The sequence below is a fragment of the Dendropsophus ebraccatus genome, chromosome 2 (genome assembly GCF_027789765.1).
Source record: "Dendropsophus ebraccatus isolate aDenEbr1 chromosome 2, aDenEbr1.pat, whole genome shotgun sequence".
NCBI classification, from domain to species: Eukaryota; Metazoa; Chordata; class Amphibia; order Anura; family Hylidae; genus Dendropsophus; species Dendropsophus ebraccatus.
In genome coordinates, this window is record NC_091455.1 from 212,824,241 (window position 1) to 212,842,883 (window position 18,643).

General features: G+C 43.9%; 1 protein-coding gene across 2 annotated transcripts in view; it reads right to left on the reverse strand.

Moving 5' to 3' along the window:
• The window catches only part of HEPACAM2 (HEPACAM family member 2), a 58,037-nt gene that overhangs the window by 18,185 nt on the left and 21,209 nt on the right, over nucleotides 1-18,643 (reverse strand). For both annotated transcript variants that reach the window (XM_069959419.1, XM_069959418.1), the window contains exons 2-4: nucleotides 13,536-13,892; nucleotides 10,787-11,071; nucleotides 4,971-5,267 (exon numbers count right to left, since the gene is read on the reverse strand). In XM_069959419.1, coding sequence (XP_069815520.1) covers nucleotides 4,971-5,267; nucleotides 10,787-11,071; nucleotides 13,536-13,892 — 939 coding nt within the window. The remainder of the gene's footprint in view (nucleotides 1-4,970; nucleotides 5,268-10,786; nucleotides 11,072-13,535; nucleotides 13,893-18,643) is intronic.

Consider the following 18,643-nt stretch of genomic DNA (forward strand, 5'->3'; position numbering starts at 1 on the left):
GTTACAGTAACTACATGTACAGTATATAGTACACCACCTGGTGTCACAGTAACAGCTACACGTACAGTATATAGTACAACACCCGGTGTTACAGTAACAACTACATGTACAGTTACAGAATTACAAAAAATATTAGATCGTGCAGTAGAAGAAGGGATCATCCCTAAAAAGATCTATGATGGATTAATGCAAGTACACCCACAGATACCGACGTTTTATCTTCTTCCAAAGGTCCACAAGGATCCCGTTAACCCGCCGGGTCGTCCGATAGTGTCCGGTATAGATGGATTATGTGATCCAGTTTGTAGATTTATAGACTTCTATCTCAAACCATTAGTAAGTACTTTACCTTCCTATACCAAGGACACCTCGGACGCCCTGGCGAGGATTGACGGGATCTTTGTGGATCCCGACATGCTTTTAGTTGCTGCAGATGTTGAGTCTCTATATACGTGTATCCGGCATGATGATGGTTTACGGGCTGTGAAATTCTTCCTGGATATGAGCCACTGGGACTCCGACACCTGCCATTTAATTTTGGAATTATTACGGTTTGTGTTAACACACAATTTTTTTGTGTTTAAAGATAATTTTTATTTACAAATGCGCGGCACGGCCATGGGGGCGGCCTGTGCGCCTTCATACGCCAACCTCTTCCTGGGATTCTGGGAGAGGGGGGTTTTTCAGTGTGGGGGCGCCCAGGCTGCACCCCATGTCCAGTGCTGGTTACGTTATATAGATGATGTTCTTTTTGTTTGGCAGGGGTCGGAGTCCGAGTTAAAGGGCTTTATGGAAGAATTAAATACAAATGATGTCAACATAAAACTTACATACAAGAGTGATCGGAAAAAAATAGAATTTTTGGACATCCAAATTGAGTGTGGTGAGGATGGCATGCTGCAGACTGATGTCTTCCGTAAATCTACGGCGACTAATTCTCTGCTGCATGCTACATCTGCACACACTCCAGCCACCATCAGAGCTGTACCTACCGGTCAGTTTCTACGTATGAGACGGATATGTTCCTCTGAAAACAAGTTTGAGGCCCAGGCAGAGGATCTAAAGGATCGGTTTAGAGAAAGGGGCTACAGTAACCGAATGATAGAGAGGGGTTTTAGACGAGCTAAAAACACTAAACGTGAGGACATACTACAGACGGGAAGAAAGATAAAAAATAAAAATGATGGTATGATTAGGTTTGTCTCTACATTTAATTGCAAATGGGAAACAATGAGGGGAATTTTTAAAAAGCACTGGCCGGTCTTATGTACAGACCCAGTGCTAGCAGCAAAGTTGCCAAAGGTTCCAGCCATGACAGCGAGAAGGGGTAAGAACCTAAAAGACATTCTCGTAAAAAGCCATTATGTGGCAAAACCAGATAACCCGTTTGGACGGACACATGTGAGAACTGGATGTTACCCTTGTGGTAACTGCGTAGCCTGCCCCAATATATTGAGAACAAACTCCTTCTCCTCGGCTGATGGAGAACGGGAATTTAAAATTAGGGACTATGTGTCTTGCAGCAGTACACACGTGGTATATTATGCCACGTGTGGGTGCGGCAAGATATATGTGGGACTCACCTCTCGAGAATTGAAGATCAGAGTGAGGGAGCATGTAAGGGGAATTGTGGCGGCAAAAAATATTGATGAAATAGAAACCTTAAAAACAATACCTAAACATTTTAAACTTTATCATGACAGCGATCCAAAAAGTTTTCTGGTGAGAGGGATCGAGAAAGTCAAGGTTGGAATCAGAGGGGGCAATGTGCGGAAGATTTTAGCTCAAAAGGAATGTCGTTGGATCACTATTTTAGGTACCCTGGCCCCTATGGGCATGAATGAGAATTGTAGTTTTGTTTCATTTTTGTAAATCCATGTATTAATATCTTGTTTTTATTCCTTTATTCTTTCTTCTGTCTTCTTTTCTCTTTCTGTGCTTCTTTATCTGCGGGATTACATTTCTGCAGATTTTTCTTACTATTTTAGGTTTTTTTATTTTTTGTACATTATTGAGATTCTGGAGAAAATTCCGTCTGATGGACATCTTTGGAGCTTCTACTGTGTTGATGGGAATGGGACTCATGATATTCTGTAGGATACCTTTCTACATGGGAAATGTTACTTTCTGTACATAATGAATGATTTATTGCCTTTTATATATATATTTTTTTAGTTTATGGGTGTATATATATATATGTATTTTACTTTATATATTTATATGTTTATAACATATTTGTCACACAATTTACGTCTTTTTTACAACCCTTGGGATATAATTCCCTAGCACTATTCACATTTAGTCTTTTTTGTGTTGCACTATGAAATTGAGCACTTTTTACTATGATTCTTTGATATTATCATGTTTTCACTATTACTTATTACATCACTATATATAATCTATATTCATTTATATATTATTCTATATATTCGTTATTATATGCATACATAATTATGTTTCACGATTTTCACATTTTTTACACCCATGTACATATATTATATATATACATATAATTTATTCTTTTTATTATTTTTTCTTTTTAAAGGTAATGATTTTCTTAGGAATTGCTATAATTATGTATTCATTGTAAAAACAAGGAGATGGGCTTGCTATGTAGAAAGTGTCCTTTGCTCCATAGTATGATGGAAAAGCGAATCCATGATTGGTTAAATCGAGTCATGTGATCTTACATCTCCGGGCGTGCGCTCCGGAGCGGTTGCTGACGCCGTTGTCGCATCCTGTTGGCCTCAGTACCTAGTGTGCGCATGTCCGTGACGTTTATCGTTGCGGACATGCGCACTCGGGGTGAGCTGCCGGACCGGATGTGACGCGGCCTCCGCTTCCGGTCTGGCGCGCCGGAGTCCCGGAAGGAGTAGTGCTATCAATTAGTAGTGAAGCATATTTAAGGGGGGTAAGATCAGAAGTAGGTAGTTCCCCGAGGAAGCGTGCAATAGCGAAACGTACGTAGGAACGGTCGGTGCGGTGTCAGACAAACATGGGTATGTGCAATATGTTTTGAATGCTATAGTGGCCACTTGGTTTTTCTTTGTTTACATACGTAATGATACTGAGGCGATACTAGAATAGTACATGACTTAATGCACCTTATAGTTATACTCCCACATTAGAAATTTGTTGTGGGTATAATCCCGCATTGCTGACACCCATTTTATATGTGTTTTTACTGGGGTAATATTTTTAATACTTCATTTTATATTGGTAAAAACTGTCTGTGTATTGGTACATTATATACAATAAAAATTCTTTACATTTTTTATGAATTAAGCCCATTGTGTGTTTCTATTTGTATACAAATGTACAGTATATAGTACAACACCCGGTGTTACAGTAACTACATGTACAGTATATAGCACAACACCTGGTGTCACAGTAACAGCTACACGTACAGTATATAGTACAACACCCGGTGTTACAGTAACAACTACATGTACAGTATATAGTACACCACCCAGTGTTACAGTAACTACATGTACAGTATATAGTACAACACCCGGTGTTACAGTAACTACATGTACAGTATATAGTACAACACCCGGTGTTACAGTAACTACATGTACAGTATATAATACAACACCCGGTGTTACAGTAACTACATGTACAGTATATAGCACAACACCCGGTGTTACAGTAACTACATGTACAGTATATAGTACAACACCTGGTGTCACAGTAACAGCTACACGTACAGTATATAGTACAACACCCGGTGTTACAGTAACAACTACATGTACAGTATATAGTACACCACCCAGTGTTACAGTAACTACATGTACAGTATATAGTACACCACCTGGTGTTACAGTAACAACTACATGTACAGTATATAGTACAACACCCAGTGTTACAGCAACAACTACATGTACAGTATATAGTACAACATCGAGTGTTACAGTAACAACTACATGTACAGTATATAGTACAACACCCAGTGTTACAGTAACTACATGTACAGTATATAGTACAACACCCGGTGTTACAGTAACTACATGTACAGTATATAGTACACCACCTGGTGTCACAGTAACAGCTACACGTACAGTATATAGTACAACACCCGGTGTTACAGTAACTACATGTACAGTATATAGTACAACACCTGGTGTTACAGTAACTACATGTACAGTATATAGTACAACACCCGGTGTTACAGTAACTACATGTACAGTATATAGTACAACACCCGGTGTTACAGTAACAACTACATGTATATAGCACAACACCCGGTGTTACAGTAACAACTACATGTACAGTATATAGTACAACACCCAGTGTTACAGTAACTACATGTACAGTATATAGTACAACACCCGGTGTTACAGTAACAACTACATGTACAGTATATAGTACACCACCCGGTGTTACAGTAACAACTACAACATGCGTTACACCAGTAATATCAGGCTCATTTACCCAGGTCATTCTTTTCCTTAGGCTTCATTCCCACTGAGCAAAACTAGCGGAATTCCACGGCGGAATTGTCAGCCGTGGAATGCCGTTAGCCTCCCTTTCATAATGGGAGTCTATGGGAGGCGCGGACAGAGCAGGAGCGCGCGCCTCCCATAGACTCCCATTATAAGAGGGAGGCTAACGGCATTCCGCGGCGGACAATTCCGCCGTGGAATTCCGCTAGTTTTGCTCAGTGGGAACGAAGCATTATAGTGGAATTTATACAAATTAGTATGGTGTTCCCCATTATCCCAGTTTCCTACCAGAGAAGAGCTCCTAATCCCCTGAATATTCATAGGGTCAATTTATACAATATTGCCTGTCTGTATACACCTCTAGGGGGAGCTGCATTCACACAGTTCTACAGCTCCCTCTAGTGGTAAATAAGAATGGAGACAGACCAGAAATAAAATTGCTCTGATATAAGAACATTTAACAAAAAAAAAAAAAAAACTGCACGATTTTTTTTACTTATTTAGGTTAAAAGCATGACAATCTCCTACCTAAGGGTGTAATGATGACCGTGAACTGCGTCTCCTCCCCCTTCCCGGTGATGTTGTTGAAGGCGCGGCACAGATAATCCACAGTCTTTTGCCCGACTTTCTCAGACAGGAGCTTGAAGTAAGGTCCATAGTTGACGATCTCGGTGGAGTTGTTGCCCCGCTGTATCCAGGCGCAGGTATTGGGGGGGTTGGAGTCGGCTGAGCAGTCAAAGCGAACAGATTCTCCGTTGGCGATGGTGAAGACCTCCCCGACCTTCAGTCCTTTATCAGAGATCACACGGAGCCCGTAAGGTCCATCTGTCATAAAGGAAACGTAGAGTAATGGAGCGGGATCAGTATATGTGTATCCTAAACATTTGTGTTACTCACTTCTGTCAGTCCTGGCTGTAACACTGCATCTCTACAGCCGGCTTCCCCCAGTGTAATGGCTATTCTAATGGTAACATGTAATATATAGACATCAGGGGAGGCTGCAGCACTAGTGACACAGACAGCTCCCCCAGTGTAATGTCTATTCTAATGGTAACATGTATTATATAGACATCAGAGGAGGCTGCAGCACTAGTGACACAGACAGCTTCCCCCAGTGTAATGTCTATTCTAATGGTAACATGTATTATATAGATATCAGGGGAGGCTGCAGCACTAGTGACACAGACAGCTTCCCCCAGTATAATGTCTATTCTAATGGTAACATGTATTATATAGACATCAGGGGAGGCTGCAGCACTAGTGATACAGACAGCTTCCCCCAGTGTAATGTCTATTCTAATGGTAACATGTATTATATAGACATCAGGGGAGGCTGCAGCACTAGTGACACAGACAGCTCCCCCTGTGTAATGTCTATTCTAATATTAACAAGTATTATATAGACATTAGGGGAGGCTGCAGCACTAGTGACACAGACAGCTTCCCCCAGTGTAATGTCTATTCTAATGGTAACATGTATTATATACACATCAGGGGAGGCTGCAGCACTAGTGACACAGACAGCTCCCCCTGGTGTAATATCTATTCTAATGGTAACATATAATATATAGACATCAGGGGAGGCTGCAGCACTAGTGACACAGACAGCTTCCCCCAGTGTAATGTCTGTTCTAATGGTAACATGTAATATATAGACATCAGAGGAGGCTGCAGCACTAGAGACACAGACAGCTCCCCCAGTGTAATATCTATTCTAATGGTAACATGTATTATACAGACATCAGGGTAGGCTGCAGCACTAGTGACACAGACAGCTCCCCCCAGTGTAATGTCTATTCTAATGGTAACATGTATTATATAGACATCAGGAGAGGCTGCAGCACTAGTGACACAGACAGCTCCCCCCAGTGTAATGTCTACTTTAATGGTAACATGTAATATATAGACATCAGGAGAGGCTGCAGCACTAGTGACACAGACAGCTCCCCCAGTGTAATGTCTATTCTAATGGTAACATGTATTATACAGATGTATTTTTAATTATTGATACCCACTACATGAATAAAAAATATATTAAAACAAGCAAACATGTCAGCAATGTCTGTAGACAATAACAATAATTAAAGTGTAAAAAACAAAGAACAACATGAAGTAATTAGCACCTAGTTATAAGCCCAAACACAGCGAGCAGAAGGAGCAGCTGTATGCGCCATATGTGCCTCCATTCAGCAATATTCTGGCCCCGATGTCAACTATCAGCCGTATCTGCGGATCAGCCGCTCATTGTGCCGGAGAGGGTTACCGGGGATCCATCGCTCTCTATAGGAGCCTATTGTGCTGTGTGCCTGCAGACCACTAGAGCGGATAAGCAGCCAGGACTATGGGGGTAACAATGGGAGCGCTCCTCTCCATCACCTCAGAGAGCGCACAGAGGATGTCACATAAACTCAGAGAAAACTCATTTTTAGGTTCTCCCTGCATTTTTGCATCCGTTATAGAACATTTCATTTTAACATAAAAAAAGTGGTCATCCAGCAGCCAATGTGACCAATGACGTAAAAGTTTTCTAAAAAAAAATCCCAGAAATGCTGTTTTGGCCGCAATCAAAAATCCCATCTATTTTTTTACTTCTTTTTTTTTTCTTCTTTTTACTTTCCATTACAATTTATGGTAAAGGGGTACTCCAGCAAGAATGTTTTTCTTTCAAGTCAACAGTATATTTATAAATTACTTCTATTTAAAAATCTCCAGTCGCCCAGTACTTATCAGCTGCTGTATGTCCTGCAGGAAGTGGTGTATTCCCCCCAGTCTTCCAGTACTTATCAGCTGCTGTATGTACTGCATGAAGTGGTGTATTCCCTCCAGTCTGACACAGTGCTCTCTGCTGCCACCTCTGTCCATGTCAGGAACTGTCCAGAGCAGCAGGAAATCCCCATAGAAAACCTCTCCTGCTCTGGACAGTTCCTGACATGGACAGAGGTGGCAGCAGAGAGCACTGTGTCAGACTGGGGAGAATACACCACTTCCTGCAGGACATACAACAACTGGTAAGTACTGGAAAAAAAGGGATTTTTAAATTAATGTAGTTTATAAATACATATAACTTTCTGAAACAAGTTGATTTGAAAGAAATAAAGTTTTACTGGAGTACCGCTTTAAAAATTGCAAAAATTATAAAGCAAGACCTCACATGGCAATGTCATTGGAAAGATAAAAAAGTTATACTCTCATACACAGGAAGGTAAAAAGGTTAAATGGATCATCCCGGATTAAAAGAACACAGCTACTTTCTTGCACAAACAGCGCCACCCCTGTACTCAGGCTGTGTGTGGTATTACCATTACAATGGAACTGAGCTGCAATACCACATCCAACCTGAGGAGAAGCGTGGCGCTGTTTCTGGAAGGAAGCAGCCATGTTTTTCTAAGCCCCTTTAATAGCAGTTGTGCAAACGACCCAGCGTGGAAAGTTCCTTGTTCCCATAATTCCTGGTGCAGGTTCTAGAAGGTGGAGCGGCATCGATCAGACATTTATAGCTAATCCCTATTATTAGATTATTATAGTCATTCATGGGGTATTTATAACACGGGACCACCGCAGACCACCTGTCTTACTCTCCCTCCTCCTAGTCCTGTGCACAGTATATAGCCGAGCCATTGGCATCAGATTGTTTCCCCCCCCCCCAGCAGATAAGCTCCATAGAGAAGCCATCGGACTCTCTCACTGCTATTTACCGACTCCCTTATAAAACCATAAATCACCTGTTTTGCTGCGACTTTCCTGCTGCGGTCGGTGCTGATTGGTTGTGTCAGCCGCCCATTCTATCACTGAGCAGATGGCATGTACTTAGTGCGAGGGACCTTTTTATCATCGCACACCCCCGCAGTCTCAACATATGGTACACGGAAACCTTAGCGAGCGCGCTCAATCGCTGCAAACATGTTATTGATGATATATAGATGGAAATTTACTGTATCCCAGGAGCCGGCTGCCGGATTAACCCTCTGACAGATGGAGGCTGGAGACGGTCCCTATAACCCGCGAAGCTATTAGAGAGGTGACCGACAACAGCGGCGCTATGGGTCATGTATACACACTGGGGGCGGCAGTCACGGAGCAGCGGCTACAGGTCGTGTACACACTGGGGGCGGTATTCGCAGAGCGGTGGCTACAGGTCGTGTACACACTGGGGGCGGTATTCGCAGAGCGGTGGCTACGGGTCGTGTACACACTGGGGCCGGCAGTCATAGAGCGGTGGCTACGGGTCGTGTACACACTGGGGGCGGTATTCGCAGAGCGGTGGCTACAGGTCGTGTACACACTGGGGGCGGCAGTCATAGAGCGGTGGCTACGGGTTGTGTACACACTGGGGGCGGCAGTCATAGAGCGGTGGCTACGGGTCGTGTACACACTGGGGGCGGTATTCGCAGAGCGGTGGCTACAGGTCGTGTACACACTGGGGGCGGCAGTCATAGAGCGGTGGCTACGGGTTGTGTACACACTGGGGGCGGCAGTCATAGAGCGGTGGCTACGGGTCGTGTACACACGGGGGGCGGTATTCGCAGAGCGGTGGCTACGGGTCGTGTACACACTGGGGGCGGCAGTCATAGAGCGGTGGCTACGGGTTGTGTACACACTGGGGGCGGCAGTCATAGAGCGGTGGCTACGGGTCGTGTACACACTGGGGGCGGTATTCGCAGAGCGGTGGCTACGGGTCGTGTACACACTGGGGGCGGCAGTCATAGAGCGGTGGCTACGGGTTGTGTACACACTGGGGGCGGCAGTCATAGAGCGGTGGCTACGGGTCGTGTACACACTGGGGGCGGCAGTCATAGAGCGGTGGCTACGGGTCGTGTACACACTGGGGGCGGTATTCGCAGAGCGGTGGCTACGGGTCGTGTACACACTGGGGGCGGCAGTCATAGAGCGGTGGCTACGGGTCGTGTACACACTGGGGGCGGTATTCGCAGAGCGGTGGCTACGGGTCGTGTACACACTGGGGGCGGCAGTCATAGAGCGGTGGCTACGGGTTGTGTACACACTGGGGGCGGCAGTCATAGAGCGGTGGCTACGGGTCGTGTACACACTGGGGGCGGTATTCGCAGAGCGGTGGCTACGGGTCGTGTACACACTGGGGGCGGCAGTCATAGAGCGGTGGCTACGGGTTGTGTACACACTGGGGGCGGCAGTCATAGAGCGGTGGCTACAGGTCGTGTACACACTGGGGGCGTTATTCACAGAGCGACGGCTACGGGTTATGTTTAGTCAGCGTTGTGTGTAAACTGAGCGAAACGCACAAATACAAGGAGAATCTGCTCAGAATTACTCGCAGGACTTACTAGCCGACCTCTAAGAAGTGACAGCAGGGAGGCTGGAAGGGAAGTGTTAATCAAAGTGCAAATGTTGTAAACCTAGGGGGCGCCGTTTCAGGTACTGGTGTTAGAAAGTGCCAGAGATTTGTAATTTACTTCTATTAAAAAATCTCCAGTCTTCCAGTACTTATCAGCTGCTGTATGTCATGCAGGAAGTGATGTATTCTCTCCAGTCTGACACAGTGCTCTCTGCTGCCACCTCTGTCCATGTCAGGAACTGTCCAGAGAAGCAGCAAATCCCCATAGAAAACCTCTCCTGTTCTGGACAGTTCCTGACATGGACAGAGGTGGCAGCAGAGAGCACTGTGTCAGACTGGAGAGAATACATCACTTCCTGCAGGACATACAGCAGCTGATAAGTATTGGAAGACTGTGTGTTGGTTTTTTTTAATTAGAAACAAATTACAAATCTCTGGCACTTCCTAGCACCAGTTTATTTGAAAGAAAACATTTTTTTTTGTACACTACCCTATCTTTTTCTAAGCCTGGACAACACCTTTAATTCTTGAAAACACACTTTTTCAGGAAATGTATCATGATTATTCATATATGTGTATGTATATATATATATATATATATATATATATATGTATATATATATATATATATATATATATATATATATACCTCTTTCTATTCATTTTCTTTACAGCAGATCGTAAGTAACCTCACTTATAAAATGACTGAATTATTTGAGAATGTTGTGGGCATGCTCAGTGTGGGAGGAGCTAAGAGAGGCTGAGCTTTTCCTGCCATCAATTGTCACTTGATGTGTGATCCTGAATTATTTGCCCTAAGATTTATGATATAAATTATATTTTCCATAGAACTCCTGCGACATAATGGCAATGAGATGACTGATGCCCCGGCCCCTGGTGTACACAGCACAAGCCGAAAAGCAATCTCTGTAAAGCATGACCACTAGATATAGTTATATACATGGGTGTAAGTGTTATCAGAAGCCGATGCTATGAGTGCCAGTATAAAGCCCCAGTGACCTCTGCTACTCACAGTATATGATTGGCACGATGCTGTCGCTCTCCATCTCACTGATGTAATTGGAGGCCAGGCAGCTGTAATTCCCAATATCGCTCTTCATCACCGGCGCTATGGTGAAGATGGAGTTGTCCTGGGAGAAGCTATAGGTGGAGCTGTTTGGCAGGGGGCTTCCATCTTTCAGCCATTGATATCTTACTCGAGTCCCTTTCATCGCGTGACACTTAAAGGTGATGTTCCCCTCGTACTCCACCGCCCCGTATGACGGCTCACTGACAATAACCGGCTGCGAAACCGGAACTACAAAGAGGAGGAGACAGAGGTTGTATATTTTATTATACATCACAATATTGTTTTAATACATTTGTTTATTTTAACTAAATTCCTGTTTAATAATATCTGTATAAATATTTTTTACTTTATGTTTTTTTTTGTTTTTTTGGGGGGTGAAAATATTTATAATACAATATTGGACGGATTCAGAAATGAACATATTGCCGGGTATCAGCTGTGCCAGGAATATGCATTGTATTCAATGGTAATACAACTTTATTAAAGAAAAAAAGTCTGCCACTTGGGAGGACCCGTCCTGTCCTAGGTCATTGATTTCACTGGGCAAGGTGTAATACTTGATGTGTCCAGTGGTGGCGCTCTAGAGGAAATGCTCTATAGGATACAGATGATCGCTGAAGGTTCCTGCTGTGATCACTTAGGGTGGGTTCATACTGAGGAATTCTCGCGGATAATGTCTGCGGAATTCCGCTGACTGTCCATGTGCATGGCCGCGCGCCTTTCCGCGCCTTAGCGTATTCCGCTACCCATGCGCACAGACATGACAGCAGAATTCCACGGACATTATCCGCGAGAATTCCTCAGTATGAACCCACCCTAACTGTGTGAGGTCATCTCTATTACCCCCTCTAATCCAGAAACTGACTGTGCAGAATTCATGGGTTGAGCAAACAATAGTTCCATTGACCGCACAAAGTACCTGGTGAGCACTTAATCTTCTAAATACGGAACTATATAGTAAAATGGGAAGTTATAATCTGCTGCAATGCTTAGATCTTCTGCTTAGAGCAGGAGTGTCGGACTGGTGGTCCTCCAGCTGTTTCAGAACTACAACTCCCATCATACCTAGAAAACCAAAAATTTAGCTCTCCGGGCATGATGGGAGTTGTAGTTTTGAGACTGCTGAGGGGCTGCAGATTGAGTTCTGTGGCTTACAGGGTCTGAACAGGGAATTGATAGTTTACAACAGCAGGAGGGCAGCAGGTTCCCCATTTCTGATTTATAACAGGTGGAGGGTCAAATTTTACATTGCTTTACAGGTGCTTTTAAGCAGACCTATCATGGGGATTAAACTAAGTACATGGTTGTATAGGGCTTCTCAGTCTGACTGCACACATACCTTGGTTTATGTATTAATATGGAAATGAGCTCCAAAAGCTCGGGGGTATTTCCTCTGTATGCAAAATCCTAGTACATCCCAGTAGTTGAAGTTGAAAGTAAAGCCTAGTGGATGTCAATCAAGCAGTTGAAGGTGGATAGAAGCAAGCAGAGGGGCATTGCAGGAAAGCATTGGGATTTACATTTGCATCCAGAGAGAACACCCTCTGGGCTTTTGGAGCTCACTTCCATAATAATAATATAAGAGAGATATAAACAAGATATGCATGGAATCAGACTGAGACGCCCTATACAACCATAGACTTAGTGTAACCACCTAAAATCCTGTGACAGGTCTGCTTTAAGTTACTCCTCCAGGTCTAGGGATGCACAGGGTAAAAATCCAGGACCCTATCAATCACAAAGTTGATATTTTTGCTCCCATTTTTTTAATGGATTATATACATGTCACCATCTTATTGGATAGATTACATTTAACTAGTCTCGTGAAGCTTGTTGACTTAGCCCATTGCTGGTATAGAGTTTATGTACAGTACATGATGGTTTCATTCAGCGCGGTGTATTTGCTCACGGACTGGGAGTAACAGATGTCTAGTCACACCGTTTTTATATCTAATGTTTACCGACTATTGTTCCAAAAGTTACACCTGAAAGACCAAATCTAGAGCAAATACCACAAAAATGTCTCCTGCTACTATACTAGAATACAACAAGCCTTGTGCCAGTCGTTTTGGTTTTGGTTTCTTGCTGCTTTGTTTATAGGGGTTATTATTATTCCAATATTAAAAATGAGATAAGTAGCTGATAGGTGGGATCCAACCTCTAGTAACCCACCTGATCACAAGGTCAATTGTCCCCAATGGGAATGAATTGCACAGGCTCTGTGCTCTGTGAGCTCTACAGCCGGGACCCCAGACTGATACATTGTAGATACTGTAGCTAGTCCTGCTCTCAGCTGTATCCAGTGTAGACAATGCTCTGTGAGCTCCAGACTGATACATTGTACATAGCTAGTTCTGCTCTCAGCTGTATCCAGTGTAGACAATGCTCTGTGAGCTCCAGACTGATACATTGTACATAGCTAGTCCTGCTCTCAGCTGTATCCATTGTAGACAATGCTCTGTGAGCTCCAGACTGATACATTGTACATAGCTAGTCCTGCTCTCAGCTGTATCCAGTGTAGACAATGCTCTGGGAGCTCCAGACTGATACATTGTACATAGCTAGTCCTGCTCTCAGCTCTATCCAGTGTAGACAATGCTCTGTGAGCTCCAGACTGATACATTGTACATAGCTAGTCCTGCTATAAGAAGTCCCGGTACAGGTTAATAGTAAGACCCCCGGACTCACTTACCATGCACGGTGACTTCGATCTTCTGCGTTGCTGACATGGTGGTCTCTCCTTGTATGTTGACTTTGACGGTGTAGTTCCCCTCATCACTCATATGTAAGGAATTGATCAGCAGAGAAGCATTTGGCGGATGCATCGTGAACTTGTGCTTAAATTCCAGGTCTGGTATGAAGGTGTGATTGAAGGAGGTCAGGAGACAGGCGGGAGGAGCGGGCGGCCTCTCCAGCAGCCATATAATCTGGACCCCGGACGCAGGAGCGTTGGCATCATAATAGATAGGCAAGGTAAGAGGCTGCCCCTTGATACCATGGATAGTCGGAGATGGTGCCGATAGCTTCAGTGCAGAGCAGGTGCCAAATACTGGAGGAGGAAGAAGAGAGTAATGTTCACACACTTTTATCTCAAGTTTCACAGCAAAGCAAAGAATCCCCTTTCACCGCCATCTTGGTACGACTCCCTACGACATTGTCAGAACATCCGGAAGAAGAGAGTCCAAGGCACCATAGATCCATAAATACTTCCTTCATCCAGGATACATGAATGGACAACGTATGACCATTATTAATGTTCTATTGGCCTGATGAAGTCCAGATATGGCCGAAACATTGTCAATTATATGATGGTGGATCGCCAATGCCTTGGATTCTCTTCTTCGTCCACCTATGGATTGTTGATGCAGTGATGACCGATTATACAGGTTGTAGACAAGGTACACAATAACGTCATGGCTTGAATGGGTGGGACTCAAAAGTGTGGGCAACCACATTGTGAAAGGGACAGAATGTAGATCCTCTAAGAACGCCCATGCCAGTCAATTGGCAGCAACACATTGGGCTATACGCCGGCCTACCTCTTTGACAGATTGCGAATTTAGAGCCCAATTCAACCTCATACAACTGTTCCCCTCTACACAACCAGGGGGGAAGCGATGTGTTATGTAAAAAGATGAGGGGAGATTTATCAAACCTGGTGTAAAGTGAGACTGGCTCAGTCGCCCCCGGCAACCAATCAGATTCCACCTTTCATTTTCCAAAGAGTCTGTGAGGAATGAAAGGTGGAATCCGATTGGTTGCTAGGGGCAACTGAGCCAGAATCACTTTACACCATGACTGATAAATCTCCCCCTGGGTGTATACTGTACCTGGTGTACGAACATTTTCATGCCAGTTTATGGTCAAAGTTGTAAAAACAGGGGGAAAAAAGTGACGTGATCATATAAAGAAAGACAATTTCAAATGCCCCTAAAGGACCATACAAGTCTCTTTGAAGAAATTTTGGAAATGTACAAGAAATCTTTTGGTGCTAAAAAGTTTGAAGGCGAGTAGTCTTCCTTAGTTGTATATTTAATATTGGGAATATTATTGGTCAAGAACCATTATTGGTTAGAACCCTCCCACCATCACCAACACCAGTACTCAGCAAGGAAGAGAGATTAGGGAGTTGAGGCCTGTTCTGTCTGGTCCACTTAGGTGGTGAGTGGGTCTAGTGAGGCTAAAACCCAGGACATTGGGGCTAAGCTGCTCCTCTGGAGAGAACTAGATATGTCCTGATGTCTGGACCCTGGTCCAGGACTGAATGCATGGGAATAGAAGATATGAAAAATTAGTCAGGCATAAGGATTAAGGCTATGTTTACACTACGTAAGTTTCCGGCCGTAGCGCGCTCTGTGAATAAGCTGCCGGAGATTTACGTCGTTTGCGTACAATGGAAAGTATACGATCTACGGCTGCACAGTTCACACTACGTACAAACTTACGCCCGGATCGTATGCAGCGCCGTAAAAAATGAACCAGACCATTGTTTTGGGACGGAAATGCTGTAACTTACACCCGTAGCGTAACATGCGGTCCCGTACGGAGTGGTGACTTTTTCTTTTTTCCACTTTGATTTGCCGATCCAAAAGGTTCTGTGTGGTGTCCGGGGCTAGCCGAAGATATCCCAGTAAAATACCGCTGTCAGATCGCTATGTACGCCGCTCGGGAAGCGTACTAGCTTACAGGCGTAAGTTCGCGGACGTAGCGGCCGCAACTTGCGTAAATTCTGGCCGGTGTTTTACACGTATATGTCCGGCTGGACATATACGTAGTGTGAACATAGCCTAAAAGTGCTCCATGGAAGTTTAATAGGACCTTTTAGGACTTCAGGCCGGGCCTAGTGCAGCATAGCTTCCATGTCACAAAACCTACAGATCTGCAACCCTGGAGATGGGACTTTTGGAACCAAGGGGACAAGCAAGGAGAGTCCTTGCTCAAGTCCCACCTGCTATACCTTCAGCTTGGTATTGGAAGATTTATTTTCAAGGTTGTTGAGTTATTTGAAAGACCGCCAGTGCTTGGCTTACTCATGTGCTTCACCATAAGGAGAACCCAAAATGCCATTAGCCAATACTCCAACAGCGTGCGCTCCAGGGGGATCATCACCACCTTAATCTACCGGAGAGGGGGCCCATCTGCCATGAACTCCCACCTAGACAACACCACTAACTAATGAAATGAAGCGAGAGTAAAGAGGGTTACAGTATCATTTTAATGCTGGTGGTAGCCTCCGGATCATTGCCGTATCATTGATGTCAGCACAGCTCCCTTCAGGAGTTCCTGTTCTGTTTCATCACGGCTTCTGCTTGTGTGTTCTGCCTCTGGCCATCTTGTTCCTCTCCTCTGTTTCCTTGTTCCCTTATCCTGGTGTCTGGACTCCGGTTCCTTGTTCCTGTATTTTGGTTCCTGGCTGTTCTGACCCTGACTTCTGGTTTCATCTGCTGCTTCTAGGATCAGGTCTCAGTCCTTTCTTTGAGGTTTTGACACATGGCTTCATCTGACCACACTCAATTTGGCCCTTGTAGCATTGACCAACATGGCAGATGTATGGCTCCATCTCCCATGCTCCAGACCAGTCTTCCTGGTTCTGGTCCACAGGTCAGTCTGACCATGCTATAGTCTGGTCCTCCTGGTTCTGACCCACAAGTACATTTGACCTTTGTAGTCCAATCCTTGTCTCCATTAGACTAATCTAACCCGCTTATATGTCCCTATTGCGCAGGAGACGTCAAGAAAGAAGGTATGTCTCTTATAGTATGTCTCTTACCTTCCTGCTCAACGTGGTTCTGGTGCAGTTAGTTGTGTGCTCCATGGTCCAGTAAGAGCGTTAGAAGCACTGCCCGCCCCCATAGCGCCAATCCGGACGGCCAGGGAAGATTAGATCTATGGGGGTGGTGATCCTAATGGTCTTACTGGACCATGGAGCATAAGACTACATGCACCAGAACAACGCCAAGGAGGAAGATAAGAAACATACCTTCCTCCTCTGCGTTTCCTGTGCAATAGGGACATATCAGCTGTGTAGATTCATCTAACCTGCTGATAATCCCATTTTATAGTTCCTTACAGGGACACTACCCTTACCCCACAGGGACACTTCCTTACCCCACACTAGCCAATGCAAAAACAGTTGTGGGATACTTTCAAGTCTAGAAACGCAACAATGTTGACTATGGTGACCATATCATATGACTGCAATCTAACGTTTATAGCAATGCTTTCGATGGTGGGGGTAATATAATAACCATTATCTGGGTTTATGATACTAGCCTTGCACATAAATCACTAGTGTTAGGCACGGCACACTCAGCTCCAATAAACAAGGCCTCACATAGTCTAGTAATGGGTGAGCAGGAGGCTATTGACATAGACCTGTATTGTTGAAGCTACTTGTTTGCATTTCCCTGTTTATCTTAAGCTATAAATGCAAACTGTGCAGGTACATAAAACCCAGGACACATTGTATCCCATTCCAAGTTACTGTCAGGAGGATATTAATATGATACATGATAGAATAGTAATAATAGTGCAAGATTCCTTTTCCCACCCAGCACAATGGTAGTGAGATGGAAAAACCCACCGTAGCAGTAACCCAAAGGGCTCCTACACCTCAGACATCATAAGTGAGGCTGATGAGGAAATCAGCCCATCCTTGGCTGACACAAGTAAAAGGCAGGTCCCTGGACCTTGTTGTTCTCCATTATTTCTGGAATTCTCCACCTTATTGCAGTTTTCCTTGGTTACTAAATGGCGAATGGAATAATCTCCTTACTTTTTTGTCATCTCTAAATATATCCTTATTAGATCATAGTCTGACAGGTTTCTGCACAGATTGGTCTTCTGGAATAACATAGGCTTAGGTAAAGTTATTTTCTTACATAGGAAAAATGCGTCCTATTCAGGTTATCAGCCTATAAATAAATGTTCTGTGTATATGTGGGCTCTGGAGAGAAGCGCCTATTAATATGACAGCGATTATCAGTTCAATATCTAAAGAGACGGAGCCATAATTATGTATGAATATCACAGGAGACACAAAGAGGATTCGTTACCTCCCGCGTTAGAGAGAACCAGAACTTTTCTCTTTATTTTTTCCATATAAAAGGGAATTTTGCCAGAATTTTTTTTGCATTTCTTTAATAAAGTAAAATAACTTTGTTAAGAAACTGTATATATTATTTTATTATTATGATTATTATTATATTTTTTAGACTTTTAGACCTTTACATAGCCCCTCTGCTGCCACCAATGGCTGTATTGGGGATTGCAGAGGTGCACAAGCTCTGGTCCTGGCGCACTTACATATCAGTAGTGCTGCTGCATGCAGATACTGAGCGCCCCTGATGTCTATCTATTACATGCAGGGGCGTAGCTAATGTCTCCTGGGCCCTGGTGCGAGAGGCCAACTTGGCCCCCTCCATCCTTTCACGACCAAGTGATGCTATTGGTGTGTATATATATATATATATATATATATATATATATATATATATATATATATATATATATACACACACCAAGACAGATATTACCAATAACACCAGCATATTGGAAGAGAAAGTATTATCACCCCGTACATATTACCGCCATACTGTTACCGACCAAATCCTGTATACTGAGACCAATATTACCAGTAATACCAGTAAATAGGAAGGAAACATTACCGCCACACCACAACCACTACCATCACCACCATATTGTTACTGACCAAATCCAGTATACTAAATCACCTCATCCAGTCATATAGAGGTGGCCCCAGCTCTACACAGGCTCTATACACCATATACATTACAGTGC